Source organism: Lissotriton vulgaris, chromosome 6, assembly GCF_964263255.1.
Source record: "Lissotriton vulgaris chromosome 6, aLisVul1.2, whole genome shotgun sequence".
NCBI classification, from domain to species: Eukaryota; Metazoa; Chordata; class Amphibia; order Caudata; family Salamandridae; genus Lissotriton; species Lissotriton vulgaris.
Window position 1 is genome coordinate 1,101,181,883 of NC_141694.1, and position 18,672 is coordinate 1,101,200,554.

At 44.4% G+C, this 18,672-nt stretch overlaps 1 protein-coding gene across 3 annotated transcripts in view; it reads right to left on the bottom strand.

Annotated features, from left to right (window-relative positions):
- Positions 1–18,672, bottom strand: part of PHACTR2 (phosphatase and actin regulator 2) — a 553,469-nt gene that overhangs the window by 131,792 nt on the left and 403,005 nt on the right. For all 3 annotated transcript variants that reach the window (XM_086927168.1, XM_086927167.1, XM_086927166.1), the window contains one exon: positions 10,289–10,850. In XM_086927168.1, coding sequence (XP_086783294.1) covers positions 10,289–10,850 — 562 coding nt within the window. The remainder of the gene's footprint in view (positions 1–10,288; positions 10,851–18,672) is intronic.

Below are 18,672 nucleotides of genomic sequence, written 5' to 3' on the forward strand. Positions count from 1 at the left end.
ACTAATATGAATATTTTTGATGGGTTAACACTTTTATGACACTTATTGACTCGGTTTACACCGACCGTCTTTTTTCCACCGAGCGTATTTTTTTAATTTCATTTAGGTTTACTACACAGTTTTTAAATTAGGGCGATATAATCGCATCCATTGGCTAGTACCAACATGTGACACACAGAGAAGCCAACACACTCAGATCACGTGGGCTGAGTGTTTTGATGAAAACCACACAGTATTGGCTCTTACCGCTTCCCGGCATGCTAAACCAGGATTCCAACCCTCGAACACTCGCGTTTACACATTGTAAGTGTTTTCATAATTTTTTTCATCAGTCGCTTTCAGCCTTCAAGATTAGGAAGCTCACAAACATTGCTGTGAAAAACACGCTCCGTGCAGTCTAGGTGTAACTCTGTTTAATAATACTTTTCACTTCGCTATCCTAATGGTGAATCTTGACATATCACATGTTTATGTTGGTTAAAACTTTATTTAACAGAGCTGGTTTACTGACCATGCATTTATTGGAAAATCTAGTCATTTTAAAACATGCTTACCCACAGAACCTCGTGAGACACTCCGGTTCCTATTTTCGTTTATGACATGAAGTACAGTTTCCCTGTATTCATAACTTGTGGCATGATGAATTGAACACAAATGTATCTAATATTGTACTGTTTTGCATTTAATTTCATGATACTATGCTTTGGTGAAATTAGTTTAACTAACAGAATTGAGATTGATCTGGTCCTGCATTTTTCCTTTTTTCAGACCCCTGAGGAAGGGTTGTGTTTGATGACCCGCAGTGAAGTAAACTTACAATAAGAATTATGGAACTTCATTTATTGAACTCGATGTTAAAAGATGTGAAGAAACAATTTTTTGTTTCAGTTTAAAGTGTGCGCAATTCTCAGTGTTTGGATTCTCCGATCACACTCAAATACGTTATGTAAGTCCACTGTTAGACACAGTGGAACAGATTTTGCAGCTCAAACAGGAATGTGTTAATCAACACTTCGAAAAATTTGAAAATTGGGACAACCTGAGTGCACAGGGATACCATACTTTTTTGTACCTCGAAAAATAACCACGAGTCTTGTTAGGGGGTGGCGGGGGAGATTACTTTATCTGAAGTGACAAACACTATAAATGAGCTCCATAGCAATAAAGCACCAGGCGTAGATAAATTACCAGGGAACTTATTTCGGGAGGAACCAAAAATCTGGAGACCATATCTGTGGACCCTATTTAATGCCATTTTGAATGGCATGGATCCCCCCCCCCCCCCCCCCCCCCCCGATACCTGGCGTGGGGCAGAAATTGTCCCAATTTACAAAAATGGTTGCCCCCTTCTTCCTACCAACTATAGGCCGATCAGTTTGATCGATGTTTCACAAAAACTCTTTGCGCGGGTTCTTCTTGATCGCCTCCAGGTATGGATGGAAGAAGAGGAGATACTGAGCCCTTACCAAGCCGGCTTTGGAAAAAACACCTCAACCATCGACCAGATATTTAGACTTCAACTCCTTTTCTGAAAAACGGTGGCAATAGAGGGTGGCAGCCTCTATTTAATATTCGTAGATCTGAAGTCAGCTTTTGATCTTGTACTCGGAGAGAAACTCTGGGATGTACTTAGAGACTTGGGGATTGCATCTTATCTCCTTACCATTCTAGTGAGGCTCCATGCAGAAAATTTAGCGCAAGTGAGATTTGGGAAACACAGTCAACTTACTCCCCGTTTTCCTGTGAATATAGGGGTACGTCAGGGTTGCGTGTTAGCGCCTACCCTATTTTGCCTATTTGTTAATGGTCTTATTGAGCAACTTAGGAAAGTTAAGGACAATGATGCCCCTAGGCTAGCATCGGGCAAGGTTCCAGCGCTGCTGTTCGCTGATGATACCCTCCTACTCTCAAAGACACCTATGGGAATCCAGCGCATCCTATATTGCTTTGACACCTTCTGTAAGACTTGGGGGCTGGAGATGAACACATCTAAGACTAAATATATGGTGTTCAATCCTGTTAATACATCTCGCCCTAATCCACATTTGAATGGCTTCCCCCTTGACAGAGTGACGGTGCTTGATTATTTAGACGTCACTCTGACTGAGCATCTGGATTGGGGACTGCAGATGGCCAAGGCCAGCCTTAAGCTAGCATAGACAGTGGGAGGGCTTATGAAACAATATAGATCTTCATCATTTAAACCAGTGGGGCCAGTAGTTGAAATCTATAAAACTCAAGCACGGGGTGCTACACTGTATGGGGCAGAACTGTGGGGGCATCGCCCTTTCACTAGTCTGAACAAAGTGGAGAATAACTTAATGAGGCAGCTATTAGGTCTGCCACTTAGCACGCCTCTTATTCCCCTGCACTTGGGAATTAGGCCCATTAATGAGGAGATAGCCCTTAGACCTCTAACTTTTTGGTGCCGCCTCTGGATGACTGCAGAATTGGCCACCTACCGATCTGAACTCAAAGAGCTCTTGAGTATCCCTGTTAATACTAAAATACACTGGTTTAATTACATTAGGGATCTTTGTATACAGCTGGAAAAAGTGGACCTATGGAGATTACCTAAGGAGTCATGTCCCTTAACTTCACGGTTGGAATTGGTAAGAACCTACAGATACTATAGGCTCTCTGCCATTCAGGAAAATACCTCTTGTGGTCGATTAACAGCAGAGTTTCTATTGATAAAAGATTACTACAAACTGGAACTTTTCCTGGACGACATCCAACCAACCTTGGCTAGGAAATTGTACATGCAGCTTAGATTAGGGACTTTGCCTCTTTATGCCAACACAAGCAAATGGTCCATAACCCATACTGGTGGATGCCCTGCCTGTGATTATAAGGAAGAAACCGAGCTACACGTCCTTTTCTTTTGTCCTGCTTATGTGTGACCTCGCTGGTGTTGGCTCATTCAACTCAGTAAGAATTTGGGCTTAGTGCAATGCGCTGAGGCATATAGAGTACTAAAATATGAGTCTCACGCCCCAATTGTCATAGCCGTTTCCCGTTTTCTATAATACTTTTAATAACTATATTTTAACTTACAACCCCAAACAGATTAACACTACAATGATCTATCTTTCAATTCACTCAAGTTACCATGGTAATAAAGACTTGTTTAGATATGGTTTCATTAGGTTAATATTATCGGTCATCAGAGGGCCCTTTCCTGAAGAGACTCTTTCCACTTCTGTGTTACTTCACTGGAGCTTTGCCATATCCTGCTGCATCAGGGCAAAACTGTGGTACAACAAATTAATTGTGGCCACTAAATTGTGGGCTGTCATGCGTAGTTAAGGGCTCAAGTTTGCACAATGAGGGCGGAGTAGAACCTTCCACACCAGATGATTTTGGTTATATATACGTCATTCCATTTATCAATATCGTTTCCAGCTTCTCTCACAATCATAGGTCTTAGGAACTAAATGGTTCCGTCCTCTTCCTGCTTTACTCCCCACTAAACCCATCAAAAAATCTTCCATTTGGTTGATTATGGATGTCAGAGAAATATAACAAAGTCACTCTTAACAGGCAGGATGTGGGTAAAGGTTTTAGTAGTCTCCGGTAACCAGCGCGCTCAGCGGTCAAACCAGAATGCTAGACCATGCACGTGCACTTAGAAGATTGTTCCCAGTCTTTAATTCAAATTTAAATGGCTTGAATTCCATAATGATTTAGGTTGTGGGGATTATACTCCAGTCTTCCATTAACTACACAAATACGTTGAGAACATTGTTTTAAGGTATTTGTACAGGTTTTGATGAACGTTAACAGAATACACTTTTGTACACTCTGTGATGAGTTTTAACAGAATATAGAAGCTAACGTTATCTATTCATGTATATTTTGTTATGTTATTAATGTATTGCTATTTATTAATTGTCATATCATTTATTAATGTATTTATATGGATGGCTTATCTCCTCGGAGTAATAGCACTTCACTGAATTAGATTCTGAAAAGACATCATCAGCACCATTCCGATAAGTGGACGAGAGAGAAAAAAACGCATCAACAAAAAAATACTTTGTTACAGACCAATTACGTGGGTAACTTGATCGAGGGTACAATAAAACATGGGAATCCCAAGAGGAGTACTATATATACACACAATGAAGTGCTTTCAAAGTAATTAATTATTAAAAACAAGCAATATATGTAACATTTGTGTTAGAAAAAGGGGAGCCACGTGGCAAGTTCAAGCATCCCAGTCAGATCTACGATTTCCTAGATGGAAGGCAGGGCAGTGCTGGTTATACCAGTACCAGGAGGAATAAAGGAGCTCCCTCTACAGAAGAGAGGTTTCCAAACTATACATGACTTTTCGGGCTCAGAAGCAGAATCAGAATAGGTTTCCAGACTACAGGAAATTGGTGGCCACTAGTCAATGGGTGCCAGGACTATCCTAATGCCTGAGAGAAACTGAGCATTACCCATTCAGTAGCACCAGAGGTATGGGGAAAATGAAGATGACCAAATAGGCGCAGGGAAAGCCTCAGAAGAACAAGCAACTATATCGGATATGGAGACACCCAAAACACAATAGGTGTTTGGGGTGTCTACAAATACTAGAGGAAATTGAGGCTACTAGGGAGGCCCTCGAAAGCAAAATTGGCTCTGTGGTCATTGATGTGGATTTACTCAGAAATGATCCTTGTTAATAACTGACAGAATCAAGAACACTGAAATTTCCATCTCACTGTTACAACCGCAAATCATTTGGGAAGAATATTTCCAAGGTGGTCCAGACATACAAACTATGAATAATAAGGGGCGCTACACCTCTCAAGTCAAGTCAAGTCAAGCAAGCTTTATTCGACGATTTTCATAAAAGCATATTCCACATACACCTCTGTTTTGTTGACCTCACTAGTGCTTTCGATCTAGTCAACCATTGTAAATTATGGCAAACATTGAAAGAGCTAGGGGCTCCCACTGATATAATTACATACTTATCTCAGATTTACACCTTTTCAACATCTAGGGTACGGTTCGGAAAAATGGGGGAATGTACAACTGACTTTAGGGTCATGTGTGGCATTAGACAGGGCTTTCTACTAGCGCCCCTTCTGTTTTCCCTTTATGTTAACAACGTAGACCCCTTTTTACAAAATCTTAGTGCAGACACCCCGAACGTTTTAACAACGTAGACCCCTTTTTACAAAATCTTAGTGCAGACAATGTGGTCCTAATATCAAGGACAGCGAGCGGCCTGCAAAACCTCTTGAAAATTTCACCCTGTACATGACTGATAAATATCTTAAATTAAATCTAAAGAAAACCTTTGTCATGACATGCGGGAGCAGCAGGCCTAAAAACATACGTGCGCATACATAAGCATACGTGCACAATCTGAGATTCAAGATATGGAACTGATCCTTGAAAAATACTTAAAGCTTGCTGGATAGAATAAATATTAGCTTCCAGAGGGTTCAAGCTATAAAGAGAGTGACTTGATATGGGGGCATTTTACAATGCAGATATTACATATCCATAGTGCTAAAATTATATTTATGAGGGGTTTAACACTGCAAACCCACACTGCACCTACCATTCAGCCTCTCATCCAATCTCTTCTACATTAGCATGTGTAAGGTTCTTAGTCATACCCCCATTTTCCATTTCTGAAAGAAACATTTTAAAGGGAAAAGATTGCCAGTTGCAGCATTCAATTCCCATACCTGAATCTCTTACTCATGATCATTTAGCTACCTTGAGATATGCACCAAGCAGAGGTTCTGTGCCACCCATTCACGGGTTCATGGATATTCTTGGCAAGATAGCTGAATTAGTGAATACTTATTGCTTACATCTGTGTGGGCTGGAAGTCACAAGGTAAAATCCTATGAATGCAGACATAATCCGCAACCTTCCTACGGCCACTAAATTGATTATCATAAAATCGGGTAACAATAACATGCTATTTACAGCACCTACAAAAATCAGAAGTGCAGTATGAAGTGCTGAACATAACAAAAACAATCATCACTGTGGAGTGTCTCTCTTTTTAAGTTTGTTACAATGCTGGGTTGTATATCACAAATATAGACCACTTCTAGAATGTAACCAAGTAAATATGGAATGCCAAGCAGTACTTAGGGCATCTCACAAAAAGTGATGGACTGGCATCATACACCACCAGGTGTCATGCTTCATCATCTCAAGTAATCAAAAGGAGACTAGCTATGAATGGGGTTGGTATGATATTTATATTATAAAAATCATGGTGACTCAGTCAAGTTTTGTCGATTGGGGGTGGCACCTGTTGGGTGTCTTTAGAAAGCCCTCACCCACCAACCTAGTTGGTGGCATGCTTCATCATCGGGCCCACCCAGTGACACCTAGCGTGTCCCGGGTGTGCTACGACGCCTGGTTACAGCGGAGCAGGTATGTCACTGTGTGTGCGGTGAAAGGTGGTGAGATAGTGAGTTTAAAACGGCTTGGCGGGGGTCCCAGTCCTCGAAAAACTTTATTAATTGGGCCTCCGTCAGCGGTTAAAAATAAGGCTGTTGGACGTTGGGGGCGGGTTACGACCTCCCACGTCCTTTAGAGTGTCAACATGTTTCATCCAGTGCCTTATCAATATGCTGGCTTTCTTCAGGACTAAAATAAGGGTGTGAATTAAAATTTAAAAACTAGTGGGTGTGTAGTGTGGACTATGTGTCTACACGCCCTAACGGAGGCCCAATTAATAAAGTTTTTCGAGGACTGGGACCCCCGCCAAGCCGTTTTAAACTCACTATCTCACCACCTTTCACTGCACACACAGTGACATACCTGCTCCGCTGTAACCAGGCGTCGTAGCACACCCGGGACACGCTAGGTGTCACTGGGTGGGCCCGATGATGAAGCATGCCACCAACTAGGTTGGTAGGTGAGGGCTTTCTAAAGACACCCAACAGGTGCCACCCCCAATCGACAAAACTTGACTGAGTCACCATGATTTTTATAATATAAATATCATACCAACCCCATTCATAGCTAGTCTCCTTTTGATTACTTGACATATAAACTGGGGATCTGGACTAGCTTTCTGGTCCTCTCTCTCCCTCTTGATACACGCGCATGCTTCATCATCTGCCAGTCCTCGCCCTCCAGAAACCCCGTTTGGTGGAGGACGGGCATGCACCTGATGACAGGGATGCACTTTCTAAAGTGAGCGGGGGCCCTAAGGGAAAAGTGAATTAAAAAGCCATCAAGAGTTCCCCAATGAAACTTTATTTAGTAAGGGAACCATGTGGGGTTTAAAACCAGAGGTGAGGTGAATAAGAAGACAATCATTCAGTCACCGCCATGTGAATTTACCAATAAACAAGAGGTCAACATGTTTCAGCCATAATGTCCCTGGGGTACATGGCTTTCATCAGGAACGAAAATGGGGCTCCAATCTTACCCTACTGTATAGGTAGTGCCACTCTGTGGATATGACCTATAGTCCTTGTCCACTGTAGAGGTCCAATGACCCATTAGGTGGGAGCAATTAGCCCCATGGGAGGAGAGGGTTGGGGGGTACCCCAGAGTCGCACCCGTGCATGCGGGGCGGTTCCCCGTGAGATCACCTAAGCAGTACCACTCTCGATTCCTCCCCGACGATACTTCACAATGCTGGGTTGGCGATAGGGTTCATCCGCCTTATTTAGCAGGCTAGCGGAGACGCTCAGCTCAGCACAAGGTCTACTGCCAAAGAAATGCCGACAGGAATGTCACATTCATTTTGGCTACTTTAACCTTTCACTAGACTTATTTTCACATTTTACTTCCAGTAGCTCAGCTGAGGACCATTTGAGCGATATGCAATGAATAACCTCTTGACAGAGGCTCAACCATCCAGCTTGCTCTAGTATGCCAGGGCACGTTTCATGCTACATAGTAACACCAGGCTAGCAGCCAACTGCCATCAGTGTCAACATTTATGAATCATACACTCAGTTGGCAACCCCATAATAATAGCATGAGTGTGATGGATGGCTCCTGAGACCGGACTCAACAGACAACTGAACAAGTGGACACAGTATGTCGGTGCTGGCATGCTCTATGGTCACCAGCCAGCAACTCCCTAAGGGTGGTGAATTCCATTCTCTTTCAGCACCTATAAGCCGTTATGACATGTTGGTTGGTGTACAAGATGCCTCTTTGTGCCAGCATCATCAGTCCGTAAAGCCATAGGCATGTGCTGGGCAAAGTAAAGAGGGTGGTGGGTCTGCTTCTCTAGCAAAGTGTCAGTGGGCTTTGTAGGAATTTGGTGGATTAAAGCCAAAGCCCACTAGAATCCAATGCGCAGTGATGAATATTCTCAGAGAATGAGGAAACGGGCTTTGCCGCCATCAAAAAATGGTCCATGGTGTCAGCTTTTGGCGCTCTATTGTCCTAGCCTCCCGTTTATTTTCAGTATGTCGTTCTAAATTAATTCTTCGAGTGAAGGCTATTGTAGGGGGCTTCACTCTCAAGCCTCCAATGAACCATTTGGTCTTCCCTAGCAAGGCAATTGAAGCCTATCAATCCTCACTGGGGTAAGTGGAGCCATTTATGAAAGCTGGACACACTCTAGAAACAGTCCCCTGGCTTACACAAGGACTGTAATTTCCATCAATGTGTTTACGTTGCCACGTAACCAATACATGTCATTGCAATATTAAAGCCTGTGACTGTAGATCAGGATGGCCGCACGCCACAGCTTATGAGGTCAATGGGCATCTCACTCACAAAACTGTTGTCCTGTCCACACAAGATCTGCTCTGAGTGGCCCTTCTCTCAAAGTTAAGCTTTACCCTTTGTTAACCAGACTTGACTGAAAGGAATCATGCAAGCAAGGAAATAAATACAAGGGCAGCTTGAACATAATCGACGGGTTCTGCTCCTTCCACCTCTTAAACAGCAATTCCTGTATTGACGCTATATATTTTGGGTCACTTCTTCTCTCTCACTTCTTGTGCCTTCCTTCCCCTCCGTTGATGTCCCTTTGCTCTTTCCTCTCTTTGCCCTCATCTTCTTTATTTATGCTCCGCTGGTCTCTTAGATCCTCTCACCTCTCCTCCCAATCTTCCTGCGCATGTGCTCCTTTCGCCTCATCAGGAAGGGGTAAAGGAGAGAATGGCAAAACACATTTCACAAGATACGTGAGGTAGAGGGAAAAATTATTCACAACCCTAGAAGCCTCCAGAGGACGGCAAACCTCCAGATATCACCCGAGGACTCAATGCTAGGGCCCTCCACACCTCTGCCATCCCCAACAGACGACCCAGGGATTTCCTTATTTATTTAAACTGTTCATCGTATTTGAGTCTTGATTTCAAATTAATCATCAGAATGCCTTCTCTAAACATTCCCGAAAAAGGAGAGAGCTCTACATTCACCATTATGGTGCAACTGACTGCATTGGTATAATCTTCCAATTGAAATTCTGGTAACTGATGTAGTTACACCCCCTGCAGAGGTCACCTCCAGGGGCTGCTCCTCTGCTAAGGTGGAGGAGTGTCGCCCCACTCCTCGCAGAGCAGCAAAAATAAAATGATGATAATGTTGTTATCATCATTTTATTTTTTGTAGCTGCAGGGCTGGTTTAGGACGGGGTGGGGTTGATGGCACAGGGGGAGGAGTGGTTTGCACACTCCCTAATGCGCATGACTGTTTGGCCGGCCCTCTTTGGTCGACCAAACAGTCATGCACACTTTGCATGTGTAATGCAGCCTGGTGAGGATCATGCAAAGCTTCCCTGTCCCCATCTGAGAGCCAAACCACGGCGCTCAGACAAATCAAAAAGCTGCTTTGTGAATGGCTTTGGGGAGCCGGTTCCTTACTGCCGCCCGGACTGCAGAAAGAAGGAAGCAGAACAAGATGGAGGAGAGTCGGCGGCTGGGGAAAGGTAAGTGGCATCCCCCCAAACCCCCCCTCCTCAAGCCACCTCCGCCCTCCACCGCGTTCCCTGCCAGCCTCTACAAGTCACCTCCTGATACTAGATCAAGTTGGAAAGCCTAAGGAAAACAGTGGCACAGTCGGAAACCCTCAGATTCACATGGGACTTTTTTTCTTGCAGTGTGTCTCACCTGCTATACAAATTACAACTAAATTCAGTCTCACAACCTGTAGATAGCACAAAAACAGACAATAAAAACCCATTCCTTTTCTCCCTTTATCTTACCCCTGTGATTGTTTATTCAGAGCCCCACCAAACCAACTGCAGAGGAACTCTGTGCACAGAACATTCCCCAGGGTGAATTACATTGTGGTGCAAAGTTGTAAAAATTGGAACAGGAAAAACCGTTTAACTGATTCTTACCATATTGTGATTTCTCCATTGACAGTCAGATAACTCTCTTGGTGCAAATTAATTTTGTGGGTATCAGTTTCCGGCTCCGAAAGAAGGAGCTGACCTGAATCCAGAGCCGGCGTGAGAAGGAATGCAGGATTACTAGTCTGTGGATTGTCCTGTGCATCTGACAAAGCACTGAGGTGATTGTCTATCAAAGGATGGGGTTGATCATCTTCCAACCCAGGCTGGTCCACTGGAGACAGAGTCTGCTGCTCGTCAGTAGCGAGCGAGTTCGAATTCAGATGAAGATCCTCTGGTTTACTCTCCTCAGTGTGTATAGCAGGATTGTCTGTTGGCGTTTCTACGACTACTACCACTGTGGGTGTCACGGTGCCCGAGGGCACAGGCAGGTTGGTGTCCTCTGCCGGAAAAGAAAGTTGCTTCGCAGGTTTTTTATTTGACTTTGGAGTCCCTGAGGTGCCTGCTTTCGTCGAGGCGTGATCCTTGGAAGCTTTTGTCCGAGTTGAAGCCGATGGAGAGGACGACGAGGTCTTGCCCACTGGAGCTTTCTTGGCATGAGTAGAATTGGCTAAAATGGATGAACATGACAAAACTGATTACAATGTGTGAAATGCAAATGTTAACACGCTAGTCAGACCAAGAGGGTAAACCATTTTAACATTGAGCTATATCAGCAAATAAGAAATGCAGATTTTCTAATCAGTACTGATTAATCCATTAATTTGAGCAAAAGGTCTACGACACCTATTTGCTACCCTTTATTGAAGGGCTTCAAATTCTATTCGGCACACAAGTAGAAACTGAGAGTATGCAAACATTACACAAGCAACCAGTGCATTTTCAACATTGGCTCCAACAAAAGATAGAATCACAATCTTAAGCCAATACTACGTTGAGCGTCGCGTTGTAAGACACAGGCAGGTATATTTGGAAGAAGTTAAAAAAAAACACTTGTGGGAAGTTAAAAGGGGAGTCTCTCGACAGTATTTAAATTCCCATCCTCCTACTTTACCTATGTTGTGGGGTGGAAAACAATGATGAAGGAGTGAAAGCACGTAGAAAAGAACAGCTAATAACACTGTTTTTAAAATACAGACTGCTACACAAATGTTCCTCTTTCGAAAAGTTGTTAATACAGGTGACACTAGTTCTAAAACTTGTACTCTGAAGAAGTAGGAAAGGGGTTGGGATGGAGTGGTGCTTTTAAATGGGTAATACATAACATCCATAGCTGCAATACCCCGAGCATCAAGGTAATAATATTTCTCCCAAAAGCCACATGATTTCTCCCTGATATATCAGTTTTAAATACAATTTGGAAATTCAACAATTTTTCACCAAACTTTTTCTGAGCTATGAAAATGCACACATTTTTGTCCTAAATACACAAGTTTTAATTTTCTCGTATCCGGGCTGCACACAGGAGAGCTACTTGCAGGTAGCTGGAGTTACTCGTTGGAGAAGCTTGGTCTAGCGGCATAGATATGCCTTAGGAACCACCTACTCAACCTTCTCAGCAGGGCACTCCAAGTATGCTACAACTGACCGCCTCCTCATAGACAAGAGACTGATGGTCTTTGCTGAAGTCAGGAGAGCAGCAACTCCAGATGATGTCCGGCCCAGGCACAGTGATGGGCACCCATAACTGGTGTATCTCATAGTAAGAAGCTCGCAATAGATTTTGGAAATTAAACTGCGTTCTTCTGAATAGCCCCTTGGTGCTTGATGCGGTTGAAACGCTGATTAACGAATACCCGACACATAATGGTACAAAAGAGGTTAAGGAAGAGGTGGGGTGGGAAATGCTTAAAGCATTCTTATAACACACGTATATGAAGAGGCGGCCCAGCTCAAGAAAAGGAGGAAAGCCTTACTGGCTAGGCTCACACATGTACCTCAGGAGGTGAAAGTTAAACAGACATACCATACTAGGGTGAGCTGGGGTAAATTGACAGTGCTGCTGGGCCAAAATACTGTGAGCAATAGAGTAAATCGTATTCTATCGATTTTGGGCATACGTTATCAAGAGGAAGGAATAAAGTATGTAAATGATTCGCTCACAAACTGCGTGCTCAGCAGGCCCTGCCCACACGCTATAAATAACAGACAAGCAAGGGATTTGCAGAGGAGGCTGCAAAGCTGGAATGCTTCAGAATACTCAATCAGTTTTTCTACAAAGCAGAGGCAGCAGATGGCCTGGCAGGTAGGTCACGTCTAAGATCCATTAGCATTCCCAAACTTAGCAAGTTCAATGAGTCCAACTTAGAGGACCCCGTAGTCAAGGCAGGGGTGCTCCGAGCTATCAGAAGCCTTATAGTGGTGATCCCAGGGCTGGATGGTCACCTTCCAGATGACATTCCCCCCCCCCCCATGTTACTGCTGACTCTCCTTACGAAGATCTTCAGTTAATTTGCAGAGCCCCAGGAATAACCCCCCTCTATGGATAGAGCAATATCGCAAATTGGTGAACTGAGCAAGCAGCCAACACACTCCCTTGTACCCCCATTATCTTGGATGTCAAGATTTTAAAGAAAGATTTGTTTAACTGTCCAGATCCAGCACTGTCTGTCTTGATCCATGCCAATCTGACTTGGCTCATTCAGGGACATGGCATGAGCAATGACATGAAAAAGCCCTTTGCCCTTCATCGACATTGCATAACGGAAGGGGAAGAACATAATCTTGCTATCATTAGATTGTGCAAATGTGAGTGATTGCGTTGAATGAGGGGGCACCAATCTGTTTCATAGTTTATAAAAAAAAACAAGATATTTAGATAGTCGACCTCTGGGATATGCTACCTGGGAATTAAGTTAACACCCCCCCCCCCCACCCCCAATGCACACGCTACTGAGAACCTATCGGGCTTCCTAAGAGCAGTCAAGGTCAATCTATCATCATCGCACAATCACATCATATCATGGGTAGGCCAACAGCGGTTCTGTAAATGAAGCTCCTAAATTAGCTACATCAAGACTATACAGGACCTCTGTAACTCTTTGTGTGGTGTTGGAAAGACCCAAAATAAGCCATTGACAATGCAACAACCATACCAGACAGCCTGGAATGCTGGTACCTCATTGTCCGCACAGCTCCAGTTCTTGATAGAGTGGTCCCGGGAGGCGGGGAGTGGCGAGGGCTGGGTGGCGAAATGAGAAACTATGGTGCTTTACTGATCAAAATCTGGCCACTAGCCCCCTAGCAGAGATACGGTGGGAAACTAAGGCAGTGCAAATCAGAACCTATATCGCTAACCAATATTCAAACTGCCTTTAGTGTGTGGGACAATGTATGCATGAAAAAGGGATTGAGGATTACCTTCCTTTGACCACTCTTGCTTCAACTTCAGAAATTCGGCTTTCCCCTCAGGTTTAAAGGGAGCTGCAATGGCAGACCTGTAGACATACTTTTACTAGGCCGCTCTTGTGGGTGCAAGCCCACGAGCAGCATTTGCATTTACAAGCCCTGGCACTCCTGGTGCACTAGACTAGGGACTGACAGTAAACCAAATAAGCCAAACATGGAATTCAATCAATACAGTAATTTTACATAGGGAGCACTTGCACTGTGGCACTGATCAGCAGTGGCACAGTGCCCAAAGCGATATACCAGCAAAAACATCGTAAACAGAGGAGGCAAACAGAAAAAAATGGAGGAGAGACTCAAGCCAATGATGTCAGGTCTAACACGAGCCTAGTTCAAAGTCTGGATAGAAGGCAGGTGTTTGAAGCTGAGAGACTTGATCTGGGGGAAAGAGGAATGATAAATCCTTTTAAGTAATGAAAAGAGAGGTTTCACTCTCTGAGTCTGAAAGACTGAATCATCTCCAACTGAGACGTTGGGCCCTGGAGCCCAGGGTGAAGGTGAGGGAAACAAGGGACCCACACAGTTTGAGAAACTATCACCATCACTTACTTCAAGCAAACATTTAGTTTCTAAGCTCCATAGACATTTGAACTCTGTGCACAATGGTTTCAAGTTTCCCTTTCAGCTTTATTGGTAAAAGGAGCTGGTTATCACACTGGGTGTGAAAATGTGGCAGGGCATCCCGCTCAGGGCTAACACATACGCTAGGCACCAGCACTGCCGAGAGGCAAAATACAAACGCCTGTTCAGGAGGCACTGTACGCCCGTCAGGGTACATACAATGGACAAGGAACATGCTGGGGAGGCGGCATTGGCACTGGTAGAGTCTCACATATTTTATGGAGCTTTCTGAGGTTACCTGGTTTCTGGTCTGAGGATCTAGACGATATTACCCAGGCAAAAGGGAGTGGGGTTGTGGGGGTCCTGTTGGCTCAAACGTCACTGAATCGCATTCCTATGCATTGCACAAGAGGGAAGAGGGTTTTCCACAAGCTACTGGCACTGGAGTGAAATAACTGAAATTGACACTGTTGGGAAAGGATCAGCATCCATTTGCGGACCTCGGTACAAGCGCTGCGACTGTAGCTGCAGTTGACCTATGGAATCTGGCATACGCTAACTTGGATATAAAATGCAAGTTTTGAAAAATGTGGAAACCGGTATCGATCTATTTAAATAAAGACTACAAAGGTCTGACTTGTCCCAAGAGCCTTTAGATTACTGGGGCTCCTATAGAGAGAAATACATAGCGAAAATGCAAAACAAGCATTGGTAAAGTCAACCGGTCTTGCCTTTGGGACCTGCTGGCTTTGGCAATACCTTTTGCCATGCTGAACAGAATCGCCAAAGCTGTGCAGCATGACTAAAAAAAATTTGAAAAGCCTACTGAGTCATTTTGCAGGCGGGTGAACCACATGCCCACGTGCCTACGAAATGGTGAAGCTGCTTTTTCCCTTTTTGTTTACGAATCCAAATAAAAAGAAATAACCTGCAAAAAATATTTTGGGGGGAAATCGGGTAGAGGAAGCATTACAAGAGGGATGGGCTTGCATAAGCAACACAAGGGGCTAATGGGACTAAAGCAACACAGGCCGGAAGTAGCAAGAAAGGCAAGAAAGATGTTGAGGTAGGAGGGATCAACGTGGAGGGGAGCAAATGATCAAAAGAGAACAACGTGGCAAGCATGGGTGGGCGAGAAAAGCATGAGGGCAAGAAAGAGAAAGAACGAGAACATTGTGGAGCTGGGAGAGTGGAGAAGCACACAGGCGAGAAACCTACTCGGGCCAGAGAGCACAATCAGGTCCATCACCTGTTTTGTTTGCAAATTCCGCCATAAGTGCGCTGGGGATGCTCAGACGTGGGTCCCAGGCACTCCACACCACTGGAGTCAAGCTAGCCGGGCTGATGAGAGGTGTTACCTCGAAACCGGTCCGGTCCTCGGATGCTTGATTCCGTTCTGGGAAGGACATGGCTTTTGTAGTTCGGACTGGACTGTTCCCATGGGGCACAGGGTCAGAGCTGATTTGCATATCGCCATTGTCTAACCCAGGGTGGTGTGGAGTGCAAAAAAACGATGGATTAGGACCCAGATCTTTTGACTGGGTTGAATGTGTGACATTGATCCACATTCGGTCCATCACCTGTTGTTTTTGCAAACTCGCCCCAAGAGAGGAACAAGCAGAGGAAGACGAAAGAAAGCCCACGCACACTAACGAATAAGAAGCAATCAAATGAAAGTGACAACTAAGCCAACCAATAGTAAGCAAAGGGCAAGTCCTAAACCCACGCTAAGCTAACAATAAATTTCACAACAGGCAGTTCATGTGCTAGCTGGTAGACGAGATCTAAAAAGTATCAGAATAGTAGAGGCAATTATTTAGAAATAAACTGTGACGAGGTTTCACTTGAGTGTTGTAATTATATACTGAAAATCAAATAAAAAATATTGAAGTCTCGGTACATATGCAACACTTGTAATGTGATCAGTATGCTTCCTGCAGTGAAGTTGGGTTTGTTGTGCACTCTTGAATGTCAATGCAGCCCCATGTTTCATTGCGTAATTCTCAGATCTAGGATGGGCAGCAATGCTTCAGTACACACCGTGCTTGTGAAACATTCCATAGAGGTACCTGTACCACCATGCCTTTCTAGTAACCTGGACAAGTAGATGCAGAACCTTTTTGGCGCTGTGTGGTCAACCCACTAGAGGTGGGCAAGCCACGGAGAGCTGGTGCCAGCTGTGGCATCTGCTATCACCAGTGCTCTAACCTCGTGCACAAAGAATTAAAGACATAGCAGTGACCTTTGATGTAAAAAAATGGGAGAGTAAGAGCTATGCATATAGTGGCTGAACTGCACACTGCAAAATCAGAAGCCCAGGTATCAATCCTAGCTCCTACGCTTGACCAATTTGTGTTATTCTAGGCAAATAGCAGGCATTCTTTTTCTTCATTGTCACATATAATAAACACCTTCTGATACGCGAGTTCAGGATGTGCCCTGTAAAAAACTCTTTTCCTTCATTTAATAGTCTATAATTTCGTTCTTTTTTATAAAAGGTTTCTAAGCCACATAACCGTGACAATTAATTTGGCTTTTAGTTCATTAGTGTCATTGTCAGGGTTAAACTGCAACAAGAATGGAAGGCTTAAATTAATCTTAACCACTGGCAATCGCTTGAGGCCACTTTCTAGTCCATAGTTTTTCGCCCACCATGCCACTTCAGAAAAAGGCCTAAAGCAAATTTGTACCGACTGTTCCCCATGGGAATAGACCTTCCCAAATTGTCAAACACAGCCCCCTCCTGAAAAGACCACAAGCAACCCGACAGCTATCGCCCAACATGGGGCTCATCTGTAGAATGTAGCTTGAGTCCTGTAGTAGTGAGCACAGGACACACAACTGGCATATCTGTCGCACTCACGATATAATCTGCAACAATAAAATAGTGATCGATGGAGAGTGTAAATGAATCTCAGTTGCTGGCAATCACTTGAAGGCAAATTCCAGCCCATGGTTTATCACCCACCATACCACTCTAGACACTTCCAACCATCACCTTATTGAGGTGTTGCCCTAAATGCAATGAGTATGAACAGCTGTGGGGCCTGTGCTCACTGTTTGAGCGTCTCAGTCAGCCAGAATTCAGTTGATGGAGCACTGAGAGCAGAGCAAAGTAGTCACAGGCTACAAGCAGGGCAGGACAAGTGGCTGCTAATTAGGAAATATAGCTGATGAATGGCAGTAAAATGATGGCTCATCCTTGCAACTCCTGCCCTTTTCACCCTGCTTCACACAGGCTACACCCAACCTCAGCAAAAGAGTGAAGACAAGAGCACATAAAAGTGGGAATCCAAGAAACCGAAGGGAAAATGATCAGCCTCCTAATATAATTCACATACCCTGATCCCTACTCCTCCCAGAAAAACAAGTCGCTGATCTTCGGTAGCACCATTTCTGGCAGACACTAACTGCAGATTCCCCACTTTGTGAATTTCACCCAGGCGTCGGAACTGGAAAGTTTAATTGCAATTACCACGAATGTCAACAGGTGGCATCGTACAGCTCTGCGTCGGTTTCGGGGGCAACAACGGTGCAGCTACTACCTCGACCAGCTAATGTCAGTTTCTTTCTGATCTCCGTCCATGTTGTCAGATGTGGAGCCAATGCCCCCAATCAACAGGTGACAAGGAGGCACAAACCTGCTCTAGGGGACCAGAACCTTTAAGTGCAAAATCAGATCATGGAGAGCTCTGTGGTTCAGGCATACTTCAGCCACCTCAACCCCTGCTCCTTTCCTACCATTCTACCGGACAGGGAATCCAAGTGGATGGGGAACTTCACAGAACGCATATTCTCCAGTGCTGCCTTGCAATCAGTTAGTACCTCCTGCAATAGTATTTGCACACCTTTGTGAACCAGAGGGGCATAAGTCTTGCCAGCTGTTCAAGAGGATGTCAGGCAAACACTCCAGCGTCTAAGCCTCGACAGCCAAGATACTGCGAAACAAAGTCAGTTCTGACTTAGACACAACTGACTGCTTGGACAGGGCAGTCGGGACCAGTTTGGTGCTTAGGCACTGTCATATCCTGTGTTTATGTTTATAAGGCATTCAGTGGTCCTCAGCAGACTCCTTACACGTATTATGTAATCTTGTGGGTGTGACTGTGTATGGTTAATAAAGTTGGAGACACAGCAAGTTCAGTTAATGGTTGCACGCTGAAGAATAAAGACGTGCAAACCAGACCTCCGTGCGTGGCATAGTCTGTTACATGCTCTCGGGTTGGGAAGGATGCTACAGGCGCCATGCCTGGATTCCCTAAATGGCTTTTCGTCGGACGTCCAGCAATCTCTGGTAGAAATGACGTTTGATGCTTCAAACCCGTATGGAGCAAAGGCTGACACTGCCCTTGACAAATGTAGAAATTTTAGGAGCGCTGGGCCACCGCTGCTTCCTAGTCCTACCTCTGTCTGTTCAGCACTCACCTAACTACGGCTCCCTTTTTAAAGCTTTGAAAGAGAGT